General features: G+C 41.4%; 1 protein-coding gene across 1 annotated transcript in view; it reads right to left on the bottom strand.

Moving 5' to 3' along the window:
* Window positions 1-20,813, bottom strand: part of lonp1 (lon peptidase 1, mitochondrial) — a 43,615-nt gene extending 22,802 nt beyond the window's left edge. Inside the window, exons 1-8 of the mRNA XM_072593933.1 lie at window positions 20,289-20,813; window positions 16,107-16,195; window positions 14,605-14,724; window positions 13,169-13,406; window positions 12,307-12,368; window positions 7,135-7,264; window positions 2,365-2,448; window positions 1,647-1,867 (exon numbers count right to left, since the gene is read on the bottom strand). Coding sequence (XP_072450034.1) covers window positions 1,647-1,867; window positions 2,365-2,448; window positions 7,135-7,264; window positions 12,307-12,368; window positions 13,169-13,406; window positions 14,605-14,724; window positions 16,107-16,195; window positions 20,289-20,792 — 1,448 coding nt within the window. The 5' untranslated portion in view covers window positions 20,793-20,813. The remainder of the gene's footprint in view (window positions 1-1,646; window positions 1,868-2,364; window positions 2,449-7,134; window positions 7,265-12,306; window positions 12,369-13,168; window positions 13,407-14,604; window positions 14,725-16,106; window positions 16,196-20,288) is intronic.
* Between the last annotated feature and the right edge of the window lie 1,406 nt (window positions 20,814-22,219).

Genomic DNA, 22,219 nt, shown 5'->3' with positions numbered 1-22,219 from the left:
TGATTTATTTCCTGGCCAGCTAAATCTGCACTTCATTGATTTGTTTCTGTTCTCTCCTTTTCTGTTTAATTTAAGCAGATTTAATTTCTAGTATAGGGCAACGCCCATATCAGTGGAATCATTTGCCACAGTTTCAGTTACCCGTGGTTTACCATGGCTAGATCATATTATAGGGAACGTTCCGAGGTTGCCAGGAAGGTAAATTTCCCATTAAAATGAATGAGTTTGCTTCTATCTGCGGTAGGTCCTGGAACATATCTCCCACGTGTATGGGATGTGGGGAAAGAGAAATAGTACTGTTGTATTCCTTTCCTTTCCAATTGGTCCTCACTACTTCAAAGCTGTTGTAATCTCCCTATTTACACTTTTCATTAAGACATTCATGCCCCGGTTCGGGTCACAGATTTCTTATCACAGTACTCTGTTTTCCCACAACACCTATATTAATTTTGCTGTTTGTTTCTATGCCAGTCTGTACGTGACTCTGAAAACTTTGAGATTATCATCCTTGAGCTGCAACTTTTAAACTTTGGCTCCCAACTTCCACTGTTCCATTAACAGGATTTCCTTTCTGTTCCTACTTACATTGCTTGTTCTGCTTTGAAAGAAAGTCAACAGATTATCTCTACCCACCACCAAATTCTCTTCAGCCATCGCGGGATATCCCTTGCTCTGGCAATCACGTACATTAGTGACTGCAAAGGATCCCATCTATCCTGAGAGTTATGGAGATATCTATTACTTCAACACTTTCTGGTCTATTTTGATGCACACGAGCTCAGATTCTCAGATCCAAGGAATTGCAAATGGTATCAATCATGCCAATATTCAGTGAAGATCCATATTTCTGGCCATATAATGGATAGAATGTAATTGATGAAGTGGCTGGAGATTACTGATCCTTGACAGTACCCCAAGTAACCTCTTAGTCTATGCTAATTGGCCGATTAGTTCCTCCAGTTTTTAAACAAATGAATTATCCTGACTTTGAGTACAGACAATTAATCCAAAAGATATAAATAACCTCAATTCACATAAAATGAAGCAGAGTGCAAGAAGTCTCCATTTTACAAAATGACTCTTTTGTATATGTTTGCTCAGCCCTCAAAGTTGTGTACATTCAGCATAAAATACTATTAAATTCAATTACAATCAAGATACTTCCATGGGAAATAACAGACCTAACTTAGAAATCATGATTTGCTCTCATAAGTCATATCAGCATAATCATTTTACCTTAATTCTGCGAAGCTACTTCAAAACATTACTGATCCTACACTGCACTTAACATATTAACATAATATATTATTGAAAATAAATATTAACTGTTTTAAAAATGCTCTTCATATCATCTACCTGCCAGCTTAAATGTTTCCCATCATGCAAAGGGGCTTTGCAAAATTCCTAATATTTCAACCCATCGTGACTTTGATTTAACTACCCCTTTCTACCCAACTGCACTTCAATTTTGCAAAAACAGCATTCCATTTCCTTCACTGGCAGCTAGCTTTAAACTTGAAATTACTTTTTTAAAAAAATGTTCTAAAGGTGATACAGTGCTCAGGAAACTTTCTTCCCTCCTGAAAACACTATTAGTCGTGCGATTCCAGAAAAAGTTGTTTTGTAAATTTCCACAGGAATCTCACTTGAACTCAGAGGAATGATTATCGAGTAAGTTGAGTTTGTTCAGCTCTTCATCAATAACCTCCATAACATGTTTTGGAACAACCAGTTCCTTTAACCTCTCCCGAAATTTCTCCTCAATGGCATCTTTATCTTCTTTCTCCAGTCCCAGTTCTTTCTTAATAATCTTCAGCTGTTCCTGGAGCAAGTATTTACGATGAGTCTGCTTGATTTTCTCTTCTACCTAAGAATTATGAACAAATACTACATTCACAGTAGGGTCAATTTTATATTTCATTAATACAATAACAGCAGATACTAAAATTGAGCTTTAGTCAGTAACATATGTATGCTTTTAAATGAAAACCCAAGGTTATAAAGCTACCTTGAAGCATCACAGCAAAAATCCCTAGTGTGTGTAAATATTCTGTCCTCTGTGGCACCAGAACTCATGCTCCAACTCAGTCTGGGCTAAAATAACCCAAAGTCAGATACAAAAGGTGACACAATTGGCTTTAGGTTTACCAGTCAGGAGTAACAAAAAAAAATCTCATGTGTACAAGTGTATCCAGGACAGCTTTAGCAATCAACAATTCTTGCAGATAATTGAGGATCACTTTTGCAACAATCTGGAAGGTGATTAGCCCTTTTGAACAGTAACAGTTAAAGACAGCATCAATTAGATGTTTAGAAAGCAAAGAAAGAAAGCAAAACAAAGCACAAAATGAGATGTAGTGTCACCTCTCGTCCAAGACGCTGCTGCAGTTTGCTCAATTCAAACTCTTTTTTCAATAGAGAGAGTGCCTTGTAGAGTCGATTTGGAATCTAAAGAAACAAAACATAAGACAAAACACCAGGTCAAGTTATCCACTCACTGGGTTTCATGGGAATAAAACGTGAAATGCTGAAAATCCTGGGAGTTCTAGTCGAGGATTCTCTAAAGGTCAACATGCAGGTTGAGTCTGTGATTAAGAAAGCGAATGCAATGTTGTCACTTATCTCAAGAGGGTTGGAATATAAAAGCACCGTTGTGCTACTGAGACTTTATAAAGCTCTGGTTAGGCCCCATTTGGAGTACTGTGTCCAGTTTTGGTCCCCACACCTCAGGAAGGACATACTGGCACTGGAACGTGTCCAGCAGAGATTCACACAGATGATCCCTGGAATGGCAGGTCTAACATATGAGGAACAGCGGAGGATCCTGGGATTGTATTCATTGGAGTTTAGAAGATTAAGGGGAGACTTAATAGAGACGTACAAGATAATACATGGCTTGGAAAGGGTGGATGCTAGGAAATTGTTTCCGTTAGGTGAGGAGACTAGGACCTGTGGACACAGCCTTAGAATTAGAGGGGGTAAATTCAGAACAGAAATGTGGAGACATTTCTTCAGCCAGAGAGTGGTGGGCCTGTGGAATTCATTGCCGCAGAGTGTAGTGGAGGCTGGGACTAGATGTCTTCAAGGCAGAGATTGATAGATTCTTGTTGTCTCGGGGAATTAAGGGCTACGGGGAGAATGCGGGTAAGTGGAGTTGAAGTGCACATCAGCCATGATTGAATGGCGGAGTGGACTCGATGGGCCAAATGGTCTTACTTCCACTCCTATGTCTTATGGTCTCTTAACACTAAATTTGTCAGTTCTGTATTTGCAGATTATTCAACTGATACACAATTTGCCTTCAAATATTTCACTAGGCTTGAAGGCAGAGAGGTTGGGAGTTGACAGATAAAAAGATATCTTAAAAATGTAAAATGAGTCATGGTAAGAATGTTAATAGGACATGGAAAATTGAAGAGTTTAGTAATGAACGAGTAGAATGGTGGAGGTTTCCAAACATAGGTTATGTAAACAACATTTTAAAAAAAAATTCATTCATGGAATGAGGACATCGCTAGCTATTGCTCATCCTAACTGCCCAGAGGGCAGTTAAGAGTCAACTATATTGCTAGCGGTTTGGAGTCACATGGAGTCACACCAGGTAAGGATAGCAGTTTCCTTCCCTTCAGGACATTAATAAGCAAGATGGGTTTTCCCAACAATTGACAATGGATTCATCATTGGACTCTTCCAGATATTTAATGAATTCAAATTTCACCACCCGCTATAGCGGGATTCAAACCTGGAACATTACCTGGTCTATGGATTAAGTACAGGGATAATACCATTGGCTGTCACTTCTCCTGACATGGAGAGGCTTAAAGATGAGCAATTTACAGGGTGGTGGGGAACTAGAAGTTTGTGGAGAAGGTAGAAATAGTGAACAAAAATGCATGATGGATAACAGATCAGTTGAATAAGTCGAAGGTTTGAGAAGTTGAGGATGGCGAGGCTACAGGGGAGATTATCAAACATTTATTAGAACAGTCCCAAGGATGGTGAATCATCATTATGGGGCTAGACTGGAGAACCTTGGGTTGTTCTCCTTTAATAAGCATATACAATTATGAGGGTTTGGATAAAGAGCATAAGGAGAAGCAGTTTCAATATTTTAGAAAGACCATTGTGAAGTGGAAGGAAGGAAAATGCTGTTAATTTGATAGACACGTTTATTGGACAATCACCACAAGAGAAACAGTCGGCATTGCAGAGCACAAAAGCAAGGAGACATATGTGCAGTGAGGGAAACCTTTAAAACCAGTTACTGAGCTACAATCTTTGGTCTGAAACCAAGATGCAGTAGGGTTTACTTTTAGAAAAAAAATGTAGAAAGACAATTCTAACTATATCATGAAAAGGACAGAGCAATTACTATTTTCTTCAACTTGGGAAAAAAGTCAGATTACCTGAAGTGGAGTCACTGACTGGAGTAGATGATGTTGGAGGGTAGTGAACAGATAATGGAATTTTAAACTCATTTTTCGGTAGAAGGAACAGATATATGGGTAAATTGCATCTGAACAAGTAGCAAGGAAAAGAACAAACAAACAACAGAAGAGGAGTAGAATTTATCACGGGAGTCCCAAACGACCTTCTCTAACTACAACTTTCTACTCTGTCATCCAATCCTTCTATTCCTGTTTCTAGCATGTATGCACCTACTGTACCTTAAAGCCTTCAGAGAAGCATTCAACCAATCACTTTTCTTCTTTAACCTTTAGTCTATTGTCCAATCTGTTCAAAATTCAATTATAAAATCCTGTTCCAATTTCTCAGAAATTCTTAATCTTCCCCCTTGCAGTTGTGGGAGGTGATGTAAAGAAAAGTTTATTTGTACAACCTACCCTCTACTAAAAACATTCCAGCATTTAAGCCTTTAAAATCTGCTCACAAGTTTAATATAATTTAGGACTCAATTATGATGGGGTAATGCCCATTTGATTTTAGTATTTGACAAGTCAGATCCTCAACAGGTAAATATAGATTATAATTATTTTTGTTTTATTTTTGATACCAGACATGGACGGATTGTCTTTTGAGGTGAGGTCCAGTGGATTGGGCTTGGGAAGAATGAAAGGTGACCTTATTGAAACATCCAAGCTTTTTAGGAGACTTGACAAGGCAGATGCAGAAATATTGTTTCCCCTCATGGAAGAATCTAGGACCAGAAGACATAAATGTGCCATCTGAGTTTTAGACAAAGAGGAGGAATTTCTTCCCTCAGAGGGTTCTGAATCAAGAGAATTCTTTGGTGCAGAGTGTCGTCAAGCCTGGTCATTAAGTACATTTAGCGCAGAGATAGATTTCTAAGCAGCAAGGTGAATGGTGGAGCAAACTCAATGGACTGAATGGCCTACTTCTGCTCCTAAACCTTACAGCCTCATCACAATGAGCTTTTACTAAAACATAAGCATGCAACAATACAGCCTTTGTTTTAACAATATAAACATAAAAGATTAACAGAAATAAACAGGTTATAACCTGATAACACAGAATCAAAGATTTTTAAACACATACTAGAAATAACCCATGTACCCTTTACAGTTTGAATAGAAACAGCAGCCATGTATTGCAATCACTACAATCAGAACACTTTACAACCATTGCACTTCTAATATCAGTGTTGTACTTCTACCATGACCCAGTGAGGCTCATTTAGAAAGGACGACAGACAGTGTATCTTCTATTTAATATGTTATAAGGCTTGAAATAAAATTTTAAACTGTAACTGGAATTGTACACTACATAACTCAACAACTTCAATGCTTTTTCTATTTTTGAAAAAAAAATTCAAAAACTTTACTTCTTTTCCACTCACTGTCACCAATACTTCAGTCTGGGATTAATAATGACTTATCTGAAGATAATTTCACTACTTGAAACTTTTTGGGGAACACAGCTTGGCACATTTCTCAATTGGAAAGCTTCACAGTTCTTTGAGTTCGATACATGTTTCTTTTCTGAATGACTTTCCAGCACAGACTAAAAATGAAAGTCAGATCTGGAATGTCCTCCCACTACATCCTCTGTTCAGTTCTCTATCAAGTCTGAGTAACTTCCTTTCACTTCAAATTAAGCATTGTGGTTTTTACAGGCTTATTATTAACCCTAAACACACACATTGTTTACTGCAAGCTTAGATTCTTGGAATTCTATATACAATATTAAAAATAGACATTTAATCTCTCAGCTTCATTATGATATATTGTTCTATTTCAGCTTTTGTATATCCTGGTGATGCAGACAAGGGCACTGCATCATCTCCATGCTGAATATCCTTTCCAAGAACTACAAAACTGCTCAGTTCCTCCTGGATTGCTAAACCTAAGTATTGTGTCACCAAACTATTACTGAATTTACTTGAGCACCCAATGTTGTTATATCTTGATGCTGTGTCTTATAGGCCATGCTTCTTCATATCAGCTGCTTAGCTTAAATTTAAAGAAAAATCAGTCAGTTTCTCACATTTCTAAATCACTTCCTCCCTCTAGGAACACACATATTATTCTCAATTATACTGTCCACTTCGAAGCCCTTCCCTGGTCACAAATACAATAACTCCCACTACTTTTTATTAACTTTCCTTCTTACATACAACTTCAACATGTTAACTCATGTCTCATGAGAACTGAACTTCAATGACAACTTGATCATAATTTCAATAAGATCTGTTTCAATGCTCCTCTTTACCACAAAGAAAGGTAAAAAAAATGAAACGATTTGCCTGGGATTAAAACACAATTGATTCATAAATAGCCTTTACTCCAGTTTCAAAACAACAGATCTGGCTTAATTCTGATCAAAAATGGGACAACAAACTGCTTCATTAGATCAAACCATTATAGTGGTTCAAGAAGATGGCCCATAATCACGTGTTCAGGGCAGGCAGGAATCATCAACAAACACAATGTGTGCGTATGTGTGTGTAAGAGAATATGTCCCTAAGAACTGAAATTCATTTCCACTGAAATCACCTTTGCTGCTATGTATATCTACAAAGCACCGATATGGTAGCAGAGCTGCACTGGGCTCTTGATGAAATTTTATGAATACCTTATTCACAGCAACAAAATGAGGTAAAAGGGAAACCTGTAATGGATTTTTCTATCTAAACAATCTGAACTGACATCTTACGTTGGTCTCCTCCAGCACTTCCTGTAGCTCATGCGATTCTGCACCCGTAAGTGCCGCTCCCATGTCACTCAAATAAATTGGGTTATCCACCACCCTCTGTCCTGCTTGCATCATCTGAAGCACCGACTCTCTGAAACAAAATGTAAAAAGCAGCAGTTACTTTCATTCAAAAATGAGCTTGAACTAGAATAGCATTATTGTTCTATCACAGGCTAACCAAAATTCTGGATAGTGTGCACTGACATTTGCACCACGACAACAAATCTCTCAAACTTGTCTGAGTTTTTTTTTTGAGGAAGTGACCAAGAAGACTGATAGGGGCAGAGCGATAGATGTTGGTTACTTGGACATCAGTGAAGCCTTTGACAAGGTTCTGTATGGTAGACTAATTAGTAAAGTTAGATCACATGGGATTCAGTGTGAGCTTACCAGCTGCATGCCAGATTGGTTTAACAGCTGGAGACAAGAGTGATGGTGGAGGGCTGTTTTTCAGACTGGAGGCCTGAGACCAACAGTGTTCCACATGGAGCGGCACTGGGTCCACTTTTGTTTGTTATTAAAATGATTTAGATGAGAATACAGAAGGCATAGTTAGTAGGTTTGCAGATGACACCAAGATGGTTTTAGATTACATTACTTACAGTGTGGAAAACAGGCCCTTCAGCTCAACAAGTCCACATCGACCCTCCGAAGAGCAACCCACCCCCCTACATTTACTCCTTCACCTAACACTACGGGCAATTTAGCATGGCCAATTCACCTGACCTGCACATCTTTGGACTGTGGGAGGAAACTGGAGCACCCGAAGGAAACCCATGCAGACACGGGGAGAATGTGCAAACTCCACACAGAGAGTCGCCTGAGGCAGGAATTGAACCCGGGTCTCTGGCGCTGTGAGGCAGCAGTGCTAACCACTGTGCCACCGTGCCGATATAGTGAAGGTTATCTAAGATTACAGAGATCTTGATCATTTGAGTCAATCAATCAACTAAAGAGTGGCAGATGTAGTTTATTTTGGACATATGCAAGGTAGTGTATTTTAATAAAACAAATAACGGCAGGACTTTTACAATTAAAATTTGGGCCTTGAATAGTGTTGTAGAATAGAGAGACCTAGGGGTTCATTTACATAATTCTTTGGAGGTTTGCATCACATATAGTTAGGTGGTTAAGAAGGCATTTAGCATTCATTGTTCAGACTTTTGAATATAGGAGTTTGGATGTTATATTGAGGTTTACAGGACTTTATACACCAAAAGAGGGCCCCAATGTCCAGGGTGGTCACTCTGTTATAGGAAAGATATTTTCCCTTTCTTGACATTGGTTTGAATCTGACGCCAAATTGTGAGCACATCCAGGTGCACAGTGCTGTCATCAAGTGAAGCTAGGAGCTAATCACCTTGGCATATTACAAAACACAACAAACCAGGAAGTAAAATGTAATTATTTTCCTTCAGTTCTAAATTGAATTTTACAGTGTGAATTAAATGTTTGTGACAAATATGGGACTAGGCAGAAGTGGATATCAAAGCTCAAAAATAATGTAAATCTATTTTTACCCAATGGAGAAATTTGATAGTCACAAATGTATTTTGATCATTATTCCTCTGTGCTTTCTGCCTTAATTCTTTGATTCATTGTCTGCAAAGATCTTAATATTGCTGAAGTTCTCAAATACCTCAATCAGAGTCATAGAGATGTACAGCATGGAAACAGACCCTGCGGTCCAACCCGTCAATGCCGACCAGCTATCCCAACCCATATGCCACCTGTCAGCTGCTCAGTCCATATCCCTCCAAACCCTTCCTATTCATATACCTATCCAAATGCCTCTTAAAATGTTGTAATTGTACCAGCCTCCACCACTTCCTCTGGCAGCTCATTCCATACACGGACCACCCTCTGCATGAAAAAGTTGCCCCTTAGGTCTCTTTTATATCTTGCCCCTCTCACCCTAAACCTATGCCCTCTAGTTCTGGACTCCCCGACCCCAGGGAAAAGACTGCCTATTTATCCTATCCATGCCCCTCATAAGGTCACCCTTCAGCCTTCGACGCTCCAGGGAAAACAGCCACAGCCTGTTCAGCCTCTCCCTGTAGCTCAGATCCTCCAACCCTGGCAACATCCTTGTAAATCTTTTCTGAACCCTTTCAAGATTCACAACATCTTTCCAATAGGAAGGAGACCAGAATTGCACGCAATATTCCAACAGTGGCCTAACCAATGTTAGCCACAACATAACCTCCCAACTCCTGTGCTCAATACTCTGACCAATAAAGGAAAGCATACCAAACGCCTTCTTCACTATCCTATCCAATTGCGACTCCACTTTCAAGGAGCTATGAACCTGCATTCCAAGGTCTCTTTGTTCAGCAACACTCCCTAGGACCTTACCATTAAGTGTATAAGTCCTGCTAAGATTTGCTTTCCCAAAATGCAGCACCTCGCATTTATCTGAATTAAACTCCATCTGCCACTTCTCAACCCATTGGCCCATCTGGTCCAGATCCTGTTGTAATCTGAGATAACCCTCTTCACTGTCCACCACAACTCCAACTTTGGTGTCATCCGCAAACTTACTAACGGTACCTCTTATGCTCGCATCCAAATCATATATGTAAATGACAAAAAGTAGAGGGCCCAGCACCAATTCTTGTGGCACTCCACTGGTCACAGGCCTCCAATCTGAAAAACAACCCTCCACTACCACCCTCTGTCTTCTACCTTTGAGCTAGCTCTGTATCAAATGGCTAGTTCTCCCTGTATTCCATGAAATCTAACCTTGCTAATCAGTGTCCCATGGGAAAAGCTTGTCTCATGTCTGGGGCAGTGTGCTGCAGGAATGGTGAGCAGTTTCTGAAGCGATGCACAAGGTGAGTGGATAATATGGACTCATGAACAGGTGACAAAAAACATGTTTTCAGAAAGGAATGGGCTAGGATGTGGACTTCTCCTTCCAGCTCCAAGAACTGGATTGAATTTCACTCCAGGGAGATACACATGTTCTGGTCCCAAGCTGATAGGACTCCGATGAGGAGGATTAGTTTTGGGCTGGAGCACAGCCAGCAGCCACCAAGAGCTCCTGGTTTGCTGCAATGTTTCCCAGGGGCCTGCCCAGTGGGAGGAGAGCCAGCAGGATCCACAGCACTGGGAACTGAGCCCATGACTGGGAAAGGCTACTGTGCTGAATGGAGTCCTGGGCTCTGTGCTCTGATGCTAGCTCTTTGGTACATTGAGGAAATCTTGGGTGATCACTGATCTCCACATCAATAGACAATAGACAATACGTGCAAGAGTAGGCCATTCTGCCCTTCGAACCAGCACCACCATTCATTATGATCATGGCTCATCATCCTCAATCAGTATCCTGTTCCTGTCTTATCCCCATAACCCTTGATTCCTCTATCCTTAAGAGCTCTATCCAACTCTTTCTTGAAAGTATCCAGAGACTTGGCCTCCACAGCCTTCTGGGGCAGAGCATTCCATACACCCACCACTCTCTGGGTGAAGTAGTTTCTCCTCAACTCTGTTCTAAGTGGCCTACCCCTTATTTTTAAACTGTGTCCTCTGGTTCGGGACTCACCCATCAGCGGAAACATGCTTCCTGCCTCCAGAGTGTCCAATCCTTTAATAATCTTATATGTCTCAGTCAGATCCCCTCTCAGCCTTCTAAACTAAAGCGTATTCAAGCCCAGTCGCTCCAATGTTTCAACGTAAGATAGTCCCACCATTCTGGGAATTGACCTCGTGAACCTACGCTGCACTCCCTCAATAGCCAAAATGTCTTTCCTCAAATTTGGAGACCAAAACTGCGCACCATATTCCAGGTGCGGTCTCACCAGGGCCCTGTACAGCTACAGAAGGACCTCTTTGCTTCTATACTCAATTCTTCTTGTTATGAAGGCCAGCATACTATTAGCATTCTTCACTGCCTACTGTACCTGCATGCTTGCTTTCATTGACTGATGTACAAGAACACCTAGATCTTGTTGTACTGCCCCTTTACCTAACTTGACTCCATTTAGGTAGTAATCTGCCTTCCTGTTCTTGCCACCAAAGTGGATAACCACAGATTTATTCACATTAAACTGCGTTTGCCATGTATCCGTCCACTCACCTAGCCAATCCAGGTCACCCTGTATTCTCCTAACATCCTCCTCACATTTCACCCTGCCTCCCAGTTTTGTGTCATCAGAGACTTTGATAAGTCCTTGCTCATGACACTAGATCCTCTTTTAGCCGGTGGATAGAATTGGATGGCGAGGTGAGAATGCGGTGCCCATTGAAGTGAAGGAGACTGGGTTTCATGGAGAGCTCATGTCCCCTCAGGCACTCCCCCTGCCCCCTCTCTGGGAGAGGGAGATACAATCTGAGAGAGAATTGCTGTTGTGTGTCCGGTTTGATTGAAACCCTTGGGGTTGAATCTCCCTGGGGGTGAATTCCCTGGACTGAACCAGCAGTGAGCCTGGAGAAATGGTGGAAATGACACCAACAGGAATTCCCACTGGTCTCCCGCCCAAGCTGCAGCCAATTCTGGGCCTGCCCTTTCGGAAGGATGTCATGCCCGAAGGGATGAGGCAAGGGGAGATTTCCCAGAATGGGACCAGGGATGAGGCTCTTCAATTCTGTGCAGTGACTCCCAAAGTGAGGATTGAGGGGATCCTGGTGGATTGTAAGGGAGAGATGAGGAGGTGCTGGATGATATAATTCAGCTTGTGTTTCCCCCAAAGTCAAACACAACTTGGCCATCTGTGCCTGGGGCTGCTTTGGGACTGAAGGATATGAAGGAGAGCAGCAGGCTGCCAGTCACTCCCAGGACAAAATCCCACCCCCTCCCATCCTCTCTCCACCCACCCCACTCCCAACCGATCTTCCCTCTCACCTCCCGGCTTCAGGGATTCCCAGTCACTGCTCTAACACTGTTTATTCCTCATTCTGCTCTGGAAGCTGTCTCCGCCTCAGTTTCCATTTCCCCCTTACAAACTGCCAGATTTAAAGCCTAAATTTATAATCTAATTTTGCTTCTCAACTTAACTCCACTTCTTGAAGTGACAGAGGAGTCCTGAAACTTGTACTTCATCTAGATTATAACATATACACCTCAAAATGATAAGAACGGGAAGAAAATTATTGATTTAAAAATGTTTAAGCACCAAATGTCATATGACTTACCTATAAAGTGGATTAAGAGCAATGATGTCACGTATTGTTTTCACAATTTCTGCTGTAAGTGCCTGTCAAGAAAAGGCAGACATTATTCAGCTTTTCCTCATTTCAGGAAGTTTATATTTAATATTTTGAAACAGACAACAAGCTATTGCACATCACAATTTAATAATTTATGTGAGAGAGCACAGCATGGAAACACGCATCAAGAAAATCCCAGCCATCGATATAATCATACATTTACATCTGTCTGCAGTGTCTCAGGGCTAGTGAGGGGAAGACAGGTCAAAATGTGTTGCTGGAAAAGCGCAACAGGTCAGGCAGCATTCAAGGAGCAGGAGAATCGACGTTTCGGGCATGAGCCCTTCTTCAGGAAGGGCTCATGCCCGAAATGTCGATTCTCCTGCTCCTTGGATGCTGCCTGACCTGCTGCGCTTTTCCAACAACACATCTTCAGCTCTGATCTCCAGCATCTGCAGTCCTCACTTTCTCTTCGAAGACAGGTCAAATCAGAGTTCCTGTGATCAGTGCTTTGTAAGTAGAAAGTAAGCACGCGATAAAAATGGACTCCGATACCTACAATGGTCAAGCACATGATTTCACTAGAAGCCTCCCAATAGCATCGTTCATAATTTGTCCAAAATTCTGGAGATTGCTTGTTACTACCAATTCACTTACAAGACATCACTACTTCAGAACCACTAGGAAAAGTGTTAATTTCCTTGCACCAAGATCTTTCTTTGCTCTATATCTTTCCTTGAAGAAAAAAAATAAAAAGCACTGAAATAGGAATCTGTACTAAATTAAAGTAACAAAAATGATTTTGGGAAGAAGTGGATCAAACAAAAATCACCCTTTTACAACTTACTTTAACTTCTTCTGTGACTTGAAAGTCTTCATGGACTACATTTTCCACCTCTACCATTAACAGTTCACCTAGTGGAGCAACAAGCGACTCAATGCTTGTATCCGCTGTTGAGGATTGGCTACCTCCTTCAACAGTTCTCTGATGTTTTTGTTTCCCCTGTGCTTTGTCTTGATTTTGCTCAAATTCTGCAGGAACCATTTCATCACTATTTACTTCCAACTGCCTGGTTAACTGGATTCTAGGGAACAAAATAAAAAATAATCTTGGGTCCATTATTTAAACTGATAAAAATCACCAAAAACAGAAACAATTTAAAAGCTGCAGCCCTGTTTCAATGCCAACACACTCCTCTGTGTCACACAGCTGTGGATTCAAGTCCCATCTTCAATATTCAACAGTACTTTTTCGACTTTAAAATGTTTTAGGACATTCTGTAGGTGCAGCATCTTCTTCCTTAAAAATTCAATAGGACTCGGAAAATGTTCCAAAATAAAAAGGAGCTGGCAAATGAAACAGACAAGGCAGCAAAAGTGTTAAGACAGCATCAAGGGAAGAAAGTGAATTGAAGGTTTTAGGAAACAGTTTTAAAGTTAAGGGTTTCAACAGGGGAAGAGAGGTAAAAGGCAGAAAAGAAAATGAGCCAGGTGCAGGACAAAGAAGAGGATGGGAAAATTGGTGGGGGATACGAAGAGGACGGAACAGACAGAATGATAGAGAATGATGTGTGTCTGCACGTGTGTGTGTAGAAGGAGAGGAAAGATAAGTGACAGGAATAGAGAAGTACTGAGGAGCTGCTGAACTTGGCAATGTCAGCTGGTGCCTACTAAAACTTGACAGCTAGGGTTTCCACTGAGCTTAGCATCAGTTAGCAGCCTGTGATCCAGCACCATTGTGTCCAGGCAGGTCCTGTGGCCTCAGACAGCACTGTAGCATGAAGACAGACTGCAAATCACATGGTTTGGAGTGTCAACAAGTTTGAGAGAGAGGGGTTGCTATCAAATTATGCCATCCTGGTCAGGTAAGGTCCTGTTGTAACAGCAATGCACAGAGGTTTCTAGTTCTAATAACATAATGATGTTAGAGGAAAACAATGTTAAAAGTGACTTTAAACATTGACTCGCTGTATTATGTTCTTATATTTGGAGAGCACAATGCAATTTACACAAATACTTCTTCTACTTACTTCTCTGTCTACTCAAGCTACTTAGCAAACTTGGTTGGAGATAGAATGTTAGTTGAATCCCAACTGTTATTGATTGGGTCCAAATTAACACACCTGTATTTAACTAGTTTTTAAATTTATAATTTTTCCACATTGACAATTCATACTTCATGATCATTTATGGTATGTCATTTAGTGCAACAAAACTGTAAAAAGCAAACTCAGTTTATTGGTTAATTAGAAATCAAGTAACTCAATCTGATGTCCAACTTACCTTCTGTGTCCCATTACAATCATGCGCAATCTGTCACCTAAATCTTGCATCTCATGGATCTGGACGAATGTTCCTATCTGGTAAATCTCACTCAAGCTTTCAACTGCATCAGATTCATTGCTGTGAGTTTACAGAGAAAATAATAACATTATATTTATTTGCTTTGTATTATCCCTGCAGACCAAAAGGTAGGAGAACTGAGTGGTTCCAAAACAAATCGTTCACTGTATCCCATTTTAAAAAGTTAATTTCATTTCTTCAATTAATACTGATTGCAAGTCAGTTTCATCTAAGAGGTGCAGTCTAAATTAAGTGAGACTGAAGTCATGATATTTTCCTATTCTTCTCATCAACCTATTGGATTTTCTTATACACCTCTGGAACAGGTGGGATTTTAACTCAGGCCTCCAGATCCAGAAGTAGGGACAGTATTACTGGCCACAACATTTTCCTTTACTTTTAGAATCTTCTTCCTTCCTGTCTCAAATTAGCTTTTCGGTGGCTTTTAGCTGTGATTTCAGTAAACTAGTCCAGTGAATAGAGGAGACCTTTACCTATCGCCCTCAAGAAATATCACAGAACTAAACTTGCTTCTTGATAGATGATAGTCAACAAGGAATCAATCTGCACGTGAGCTGGACACTAAGTGCTAACAAATTTTTATTGGCTCCTGTAGAGTTTAGGAAGTTAGGGGAAAGGAGAGGCAAGGTTGGTATCAAAACCAATTTCAGTTTTGTCCCTAACCTACAGATGGTGAACCTTCTATCAAGAAACTATGAAGGTCAGGAACAAAAGCCTACAAATTTATTCCTCAGCCTCGTCTAAGTCAGTTACTGCAACTCAGTACCGATGTCAGCAACACAGAACAAGGAGAAAACATGGGTTCTTTAAAACTCTGCGAGGATACTCACTGGTTACTGGGCCATCAGGGGAGCCAAAAAAGCAGAAAACACTAACTGAAAATTTGTCATTTACTACATATTAAATGTTGTAATAATCATTGTACAAGGAGAGCTATAAGCTAAGTTTAAATTGGAAATAATAGAACAGAAAAAGTCTGTTCATTTTAGTTAAAGACATAGAAGCCTTTGCACAAGATAGATTTAAATGACCATGATCAGGTAGAGTATATTTTTGTAGACCAACCAACTGGTGACATCCCTGTTCAGGATTTAGTGGTCTAAACTTCCAAGTGCACTACTTACTGTCCTATATTGCTGCAATGATCTATTTTCTATTTCTTAGGCCTTTCTAGGAGTCTTGGAATCATAAGCACAGAAAGGGGCTATGTACTTTGAAAGAGCTATTAACTTAAAAATTAATTCCTTTTTCTTTTCCCCCTATATAGTTTCAGCATTTGTATACTCTAACTATTCTTTAAGCACAACCAATGCAATGCTGCTTTCACTAACACACATTCTATAAACTGTGATGTGCCATATAATGTCTATGCAGATAGTTAGATGTTAGGACAAATCACTAAAAGCCCAAATATTGCTTACTTGTCATCTTTTTTAAGAAACACTCCTGCATATGGTTGAGCCAAACGTATTTTTCTTCGAAGTAGTTCCATTAACTTTTTATTCTTTACCTATTCAAAAGGGATAAAACATTCAGATTTATTAAACTTTTAGTAGTTAAGATGTGAATTTTTACATCAAAGCAGAATAGCAACATGCTTTTCTCATATTTAGCCTTAAGGATCATTCATCACTGTATATGGGAGGATGTACTGTGTGCGTGTATACACAGAATATATATTGTGGGATGGCTACAATCAGTGCTCAGCACTTTCAAGTAGTTCCATTTAGTAGATCATCTTCACATCACCCAAGTTGGAAGGCTATTCTCCCACAGGAGGTATCATAATTCTGTCCTCGTCACACTTGAACAGTGAGTAAGATCACACTTAACCGTGGAACAGTGAAAGCAGTTTACTCGGAGATTGAACCCAGTACCTATCTAGTTTGCATAATTGAGTTGCAAAAAGTGTTATGTATTTATTTGCAGAACTACCTTGAACGTATACAAGGTATTCTAAAACCATCAAAAAATGAAATTACTGGAAAAGCTTCTAAGGGTCACTGGACCTGAGATCTTAACTCACAGATGCTGCCATGCCTGCTGAGTTTTTCCAGCAAATTCCGTTTTTGTTTCTGATTTACAGCATCCACAGTTCTTTCAGTTTTTATTTAGTATTCTAAGCTATGGTATACTTAAGCAATTCATTATTAATTCAAACCAATTTTAATCAAGTTATTTTTTTCTCAAGTTTATTGTCTTACAATTAAATGGAAAGCAGTTAACATTTTAAGCTCAGTCGGTACGGTAATTTTGAATCTGGAATTGAGGACTGTTGATCTTAGATGACATAGAAATGTTTTTTAGAACAAGATAGATTTTATGATCAGATAAATTATCTATTCACAAGGTTGACCATAACTCACTTGCATTCTCAAGGTTCTAGTAAAAGAGTAATAATCAGCAAAAAGGAAATTTCCACTGTTTATGCAACCAGACTGGCTGCCCTTTTCTAGCTATCTGACAAACAGCACTAGCAAATGGATTAAGAAAAATACTGTTCGAGTCAGCTATCCAGACTGGAAAGTAAGTGGCCTTCAAAAAGATTGGCACTTCATATTCAAGAGTTTCTACATTTTACTGCTGCTTTGGAGTTCGGACTACTACAGACTATTTTTAACAGGATAGTGAAGTATTGTTCCAACAGCATGGGGAATCATGTCTCATGAGCTCGATTGGGTTTTTTTGAAGTAGTAACAAAGAGGCTTGATGAGGGCAGAGCGATGGACGTGATCTATATGGACTTCAGTAAGGCTTTTGACAAGGTTCCACATAGTGGACTGGTTAGCAAGCCCTTTTATTCTGGACTCCTCCATTCCAGCGAGAAACCCTTGTCTGTTTGCCCTGTCCGTGACCCTCATGGTTTTGTGAACTTCTATAAGGTCACCCCTCAACCTCCGACACTCCCATGGGAAAACAGTTCCAGTCTATTCAGCCTCTCCCTATAGTTCAAACCCTCCCTATAGTTCAAACCCTTCAACCATAGCAACATCCTTAAATCGTTTCTGAACCCTTTCAAGTTTCACAACATCCTTCCGGGGTGACCTTATAGATGTTTGTGGAATCAATGGGAGCACGGATAGGGAGAACAGACAATGTCTTTTCCCTATTCTGGATTAGTGGTGCTGGAAGAGCACAGCAGTTCAGGCAGCATCGAAGGAGATTCGAAATCGACGTTTCGGGCAAAAGCCCTTCATCAGGAATAAAGGCAATGAGCCTGAAGCGTGGAGAGATAAGCTAGAGGAGGTTGGGGGTAGGGAGAAAGTAGCATAGAGTACAATGGGTGCGTGGGGGAGGGGATGAAGGTGATAGGTCAAGGAGGAGAGGGTGGAGTGGATAGGTGGAAAAGGAGATAGGCAGGTAGGACAAGTCCGGACAAGTCATGGGGACAGTGCTGAGCTGGAAGTTTGGAACTAGGGTAAGGTGGGGGAAGGGGAAATGAGGAAACTGTTGAAGTCCACATTGATGCCCTGGGGTTGAAGTGTTCCGAGGTGGAAGATGAGGCGTTCTTCCTCCAGGCGTCTGGTGGTGAGGGAGAGGCGGTGAAGGAGGTCCAGGACCTCCATGTCCTCGGCAGAGTGGGAGGGGGAGTTGAAATGTTGGGCCACGGGGCAGTGTGGTGGATTGGTGTGGGTGTCCCGGAGAGGTTCCCTAAAGCGCTCTGCTAGGAGGCGCCCAGTCTCCCCAATGTAGAGGAGACCGCATCGGGAGCAACGGATACAATAAATGATATTAGTGGATGTGCAAGTAAAACTTTGATGGATGTGGAAGGCTCCTTTAGGGCCTTGGATAGAGGTGAGGGACGTGGTGTGGGCGCAGGTTTTACAGTTCCTGCGGTGGCAGGGGAACGTGCCAGGATGGGAGGGTGGGTTGTGGGGGGCATGGACCTGACCAGGTAGTCACGGAGGGAACGGTCTTTGCGGAAGGCGGAAAGGGGTGGGGAGGGAAATATATTCCTGGTGGTGGGGTCTGTTTGGAGGTGGCGGAAATGTCGGCGGATGATTTGGTTTATGCGAAGGTTGGTAGGGTGGATGGTGAGCACCAGGGGCGTTCTGTCCTTGTTACGGTTGGAGGGGTGGGGTCTGAGGGCAGAGGTGTGGGATGTAGACGAGGTGCGTTGGAGGGCATCTTTAACCACGTGGGAAGGGAAATTGCGGTCTCTAAAGAAGGAAGCCATCTGATGTGTTCTGTGGTGGAACTCGTCCTCCTGGGAGCAGATCCGGCGGAGGCGGAAGAATTGGGAATACGGGATGGCATTTTTGCAAGAGGTAGGGTGGGAAGAGGTGTAATCCAGGTAGCTGTGGGAGTCAGTGGGTTTGTAAAAAATGTCAGTGTCAAGTCGATCTGTCCCTATGTTGGGGGATTTCAGAACTTGAGGGCATAAGTTTAGGGCAAGAGGGGAGAGACTTAAAAGGGATCGAAAGGACAACCTTTTCCACAAAGAGGGTGGTGTCTGCATGGAATGAGCTACCAGAGGAAGTGGTGGATGCTGGTACAATTACAACATTTAAAAGGCATGAATATGTGAACAGGAAGGGTTTAAGAGGGAAATGGGCCAAGTGCTGGCAAGTGGGACTAGATTAATTTAGGATATCTAGTCAGCATGGATGTGTTTGACCAAAGGGTCTGTTTCTGTGCTGTACATCTCTACATATTTGCAGCTGTAACTAGTCAAATCATTTCTGATCAACTCCCAATCACTCCAACATGCAACACCACAATACTTATGATCATGATTACTTTGTGTCTCACATGACAATTCGCTTAGTCTGTAAGATGCAGTGAGTAGAATTCCTCAAATAAGAATGAAAAGTGCTGGAGAAATGCAAGTAGGTCTGGCAGCATCTGCTGAGAGAAACAGAGTTTGAGAGTCTGACATTATTCTTCTTCAGAATTGAATGTTGTTGGAAAATAATGGTTTAATGTTGCTAACAAATGAGAGGCAAGGAACTGGTTAAACTGATGGTGAGGGTGAACAGAGCAAATAATAAAAGGTTTTTTAAAGTAGTAAAGAAGGCATATGGAGGAAAATCGGTCATAATGGCAGGTATGAACAGTCAAAAATAGGTTAGCTTTGATGAGCACAAATCCATACAAACAACCCTCTGGGTGGATGAAATCAAAAATGGAGGACAGTATTCATGCTCTGAAATTACTCAAAGCTATGCCAGGCCTGAAGGCTGTAAAGCCTCAAAACAGAAACTAAGGCGTTGGTCCTCCAGCTTGCTGGAGTACAGAAGCAGACCTAAGATAGAACTGATAGCAAGAGAGCAACAGGTCAGTAGTCAGAGAGATGTTGCGCAAAGTAGTCACCCAGCCTGCGTTTGGGATTGCCAGTTTAGAGGCGAGCGTTAAGGTACATTTGCGACACAAAGTGGTTAAACGGCGTCATTAAATGTACATTATTGAAATTTGTTCCCTAGAATAATCAAAGTAAAGTTGCTCTTAAATCTCTAATTTGCAATGAAAACAACCTTGAGCGGTATAAATAGTTTGGAATTAAGTTTCCCCTTTAAATCCACTCATGTGAATGTTCACGTTCGCGACGTTTCCCATCTATCAGCAAGCATCATACTGTCACAAAGACTCCACAGGATTCTTACCTCAATTATTTTAATAAATCTGGGGAACACGGGGTTCCTAGTGACGGCGATCAAGGGGACATTGGGAAAAACATCCGGCACGATCATCGGGGAGAGCGCAGTCATGGAAGGGGGCATACCCGCAGCCCCTTCGCCACCTCCACCATCCCCAGACCCATCTTCCACACCGTCATCCCCCGAGTTAACCGAACCATCACTGCTCTTCTCACTGAAGTCCTGGAAGGTGCGGGTTTGCTGCAATCGGGGGTTAAGTTGCGGTAGGAGATTGGATTTCTTGCCATTGCAGCATACAGTTCCTGCCACCCTAGTTACCGTTCTGCGCTGACCGCAGCCCCGCAATCCCACACAGGCAACCGAATGGAACCGCTTTATTGAGGAAGCAACCCTGATCTCGCTGTTCCGCCCGGCTGGAGCAGAGCTCGTGACCGTCTCGAATAGTCGACACCCTGATCTGCCTCCATTAAACCAGCGAGATATGGAGCCCAGCCGCATGTAGGCTGACATCTTGATTACTGACCTGTAAACTCCCACAATGCCTCTCGGCGACCTCGCCGCTGCTCTTCGGAGACAATCTGTGCCGCGCTCTGATTGGCTAAAATGGTTACGGCCCTGGGGAACTGGATTTGATTCTTCATCTGACTCCAGGCCTTTCCCAACCCTTATAAAAACTTACAGACTATCTATTCTTTTCTGAAAGTCAGCTTGAATCTGCGTAAGACAATTGTACTCGTGAGACAAGGAAAGTTGATCAGTGATGAATGATTTTCTCCTTATGAACTGGGGCACTATTCAGCTCTTTGGGACAATTGGACACTGGTTGCCCCAGTAGCATCAAACCAATTACTTTTCATAAAAGTGCCCATTTTTAAAGGGGCACAAGCAAAACACTAAAAAGGAAACTACTTCAGACTGCAATGAGGATTTTTTTTCTGATGCGGAGGTGCAGCTGTTGGACTGGGGTAGGCAAAGTAAGAAGTTGGTAAAAACAAGGACTGCAGATGCTGGAAACCAGAGTCTAGATTAGAGTGGTGCTGGAAAAGCACAGCAGGTCAGGCAGCATCCGAGGAGCAGGAAAATCGACGTTTCGGGCAAAAGTAAGAAATTGCATGACACCAGGTGATAGTCCAACAGGTTTATTTGAATTACCTTTGGAGCCATGCTTCTTTGTCAGGTGAACATGTATCCATCTGAACTATACAATTCTACATTTTTACATGGTAACAAAAAAAAGTCATTCCAGCATCACTAAACAAAGCCAAAGTTACTGGTCTTTTTGAACAGCATAAGTAAGAAAACCCAAATCATAGAAATAAAATAATTTTTAACTAATTATAATGACTCTACATTTGCTCAGTACACATTCCAGTTCCTTCACTGTTATCTCGTCATGAAGACCTCAAGCATTTACTGGGCACAATTCTTGTGTCATCAGATGCCCTGAGATACCTTGTAACCCAACACATTAAATGGCGATAGGATTTCAATTAGCAAAAGTATTGTAACCAATCCTGATGTTGCCATCGCATGATTTCCACTATTGCTGCATAGCCATCAGGAATAACAAAAACAATATGGATGTAAAGCATTTGCTAAAGTCAAGCATTCCTAAGAATTTCAAATGAAGTATGATCAGCCAAAAAAAACTATAGAGGGAAATACCAGGAGGAAGTGGTCACTGATGGATTCTAAGGAGCATCTTAACAGAGGCAAGGGAGGTGGAGAGGGATATCAAAAGATTCAGGCTTATTATTTCTGAAGGCAAATTCTCAGACATATGTAGGGGGAATGAAAGAGCTAAAGAGGTAAGGAAGGATAAATCTGCGAAGGAAGTTGACCACAAATATGCAAATTTAAAACTTGAGGTGATGGAGAAACTTGAATCAAAGTTAGCAATAGTGGGGTTATTGGTGAGCAGGGGTTGGTGAAATGGA

The sequence above is a fragment of the Chiloscyllium punctatum genome, chromosome 24, assembly GCF_047496795.1.
Source record: "Chiloscyllium punctatum isolate Juve2018m chromosome 24, sChiPun1.3, whole genome shotgun sequence".
Lineage (NCBI taxonomy): Eukaryota > Metazoa > Chordata > Chondrichthyes > Orectolobiformes > Hemiscylliidae > Chiloscyllium > Chiloscyllium punctatum.
The sequence above is the reverse complement of the archived record's forward strand: the minus strand, read 5'-3'. Positions and strand labels throughout refer to the sequence as shown.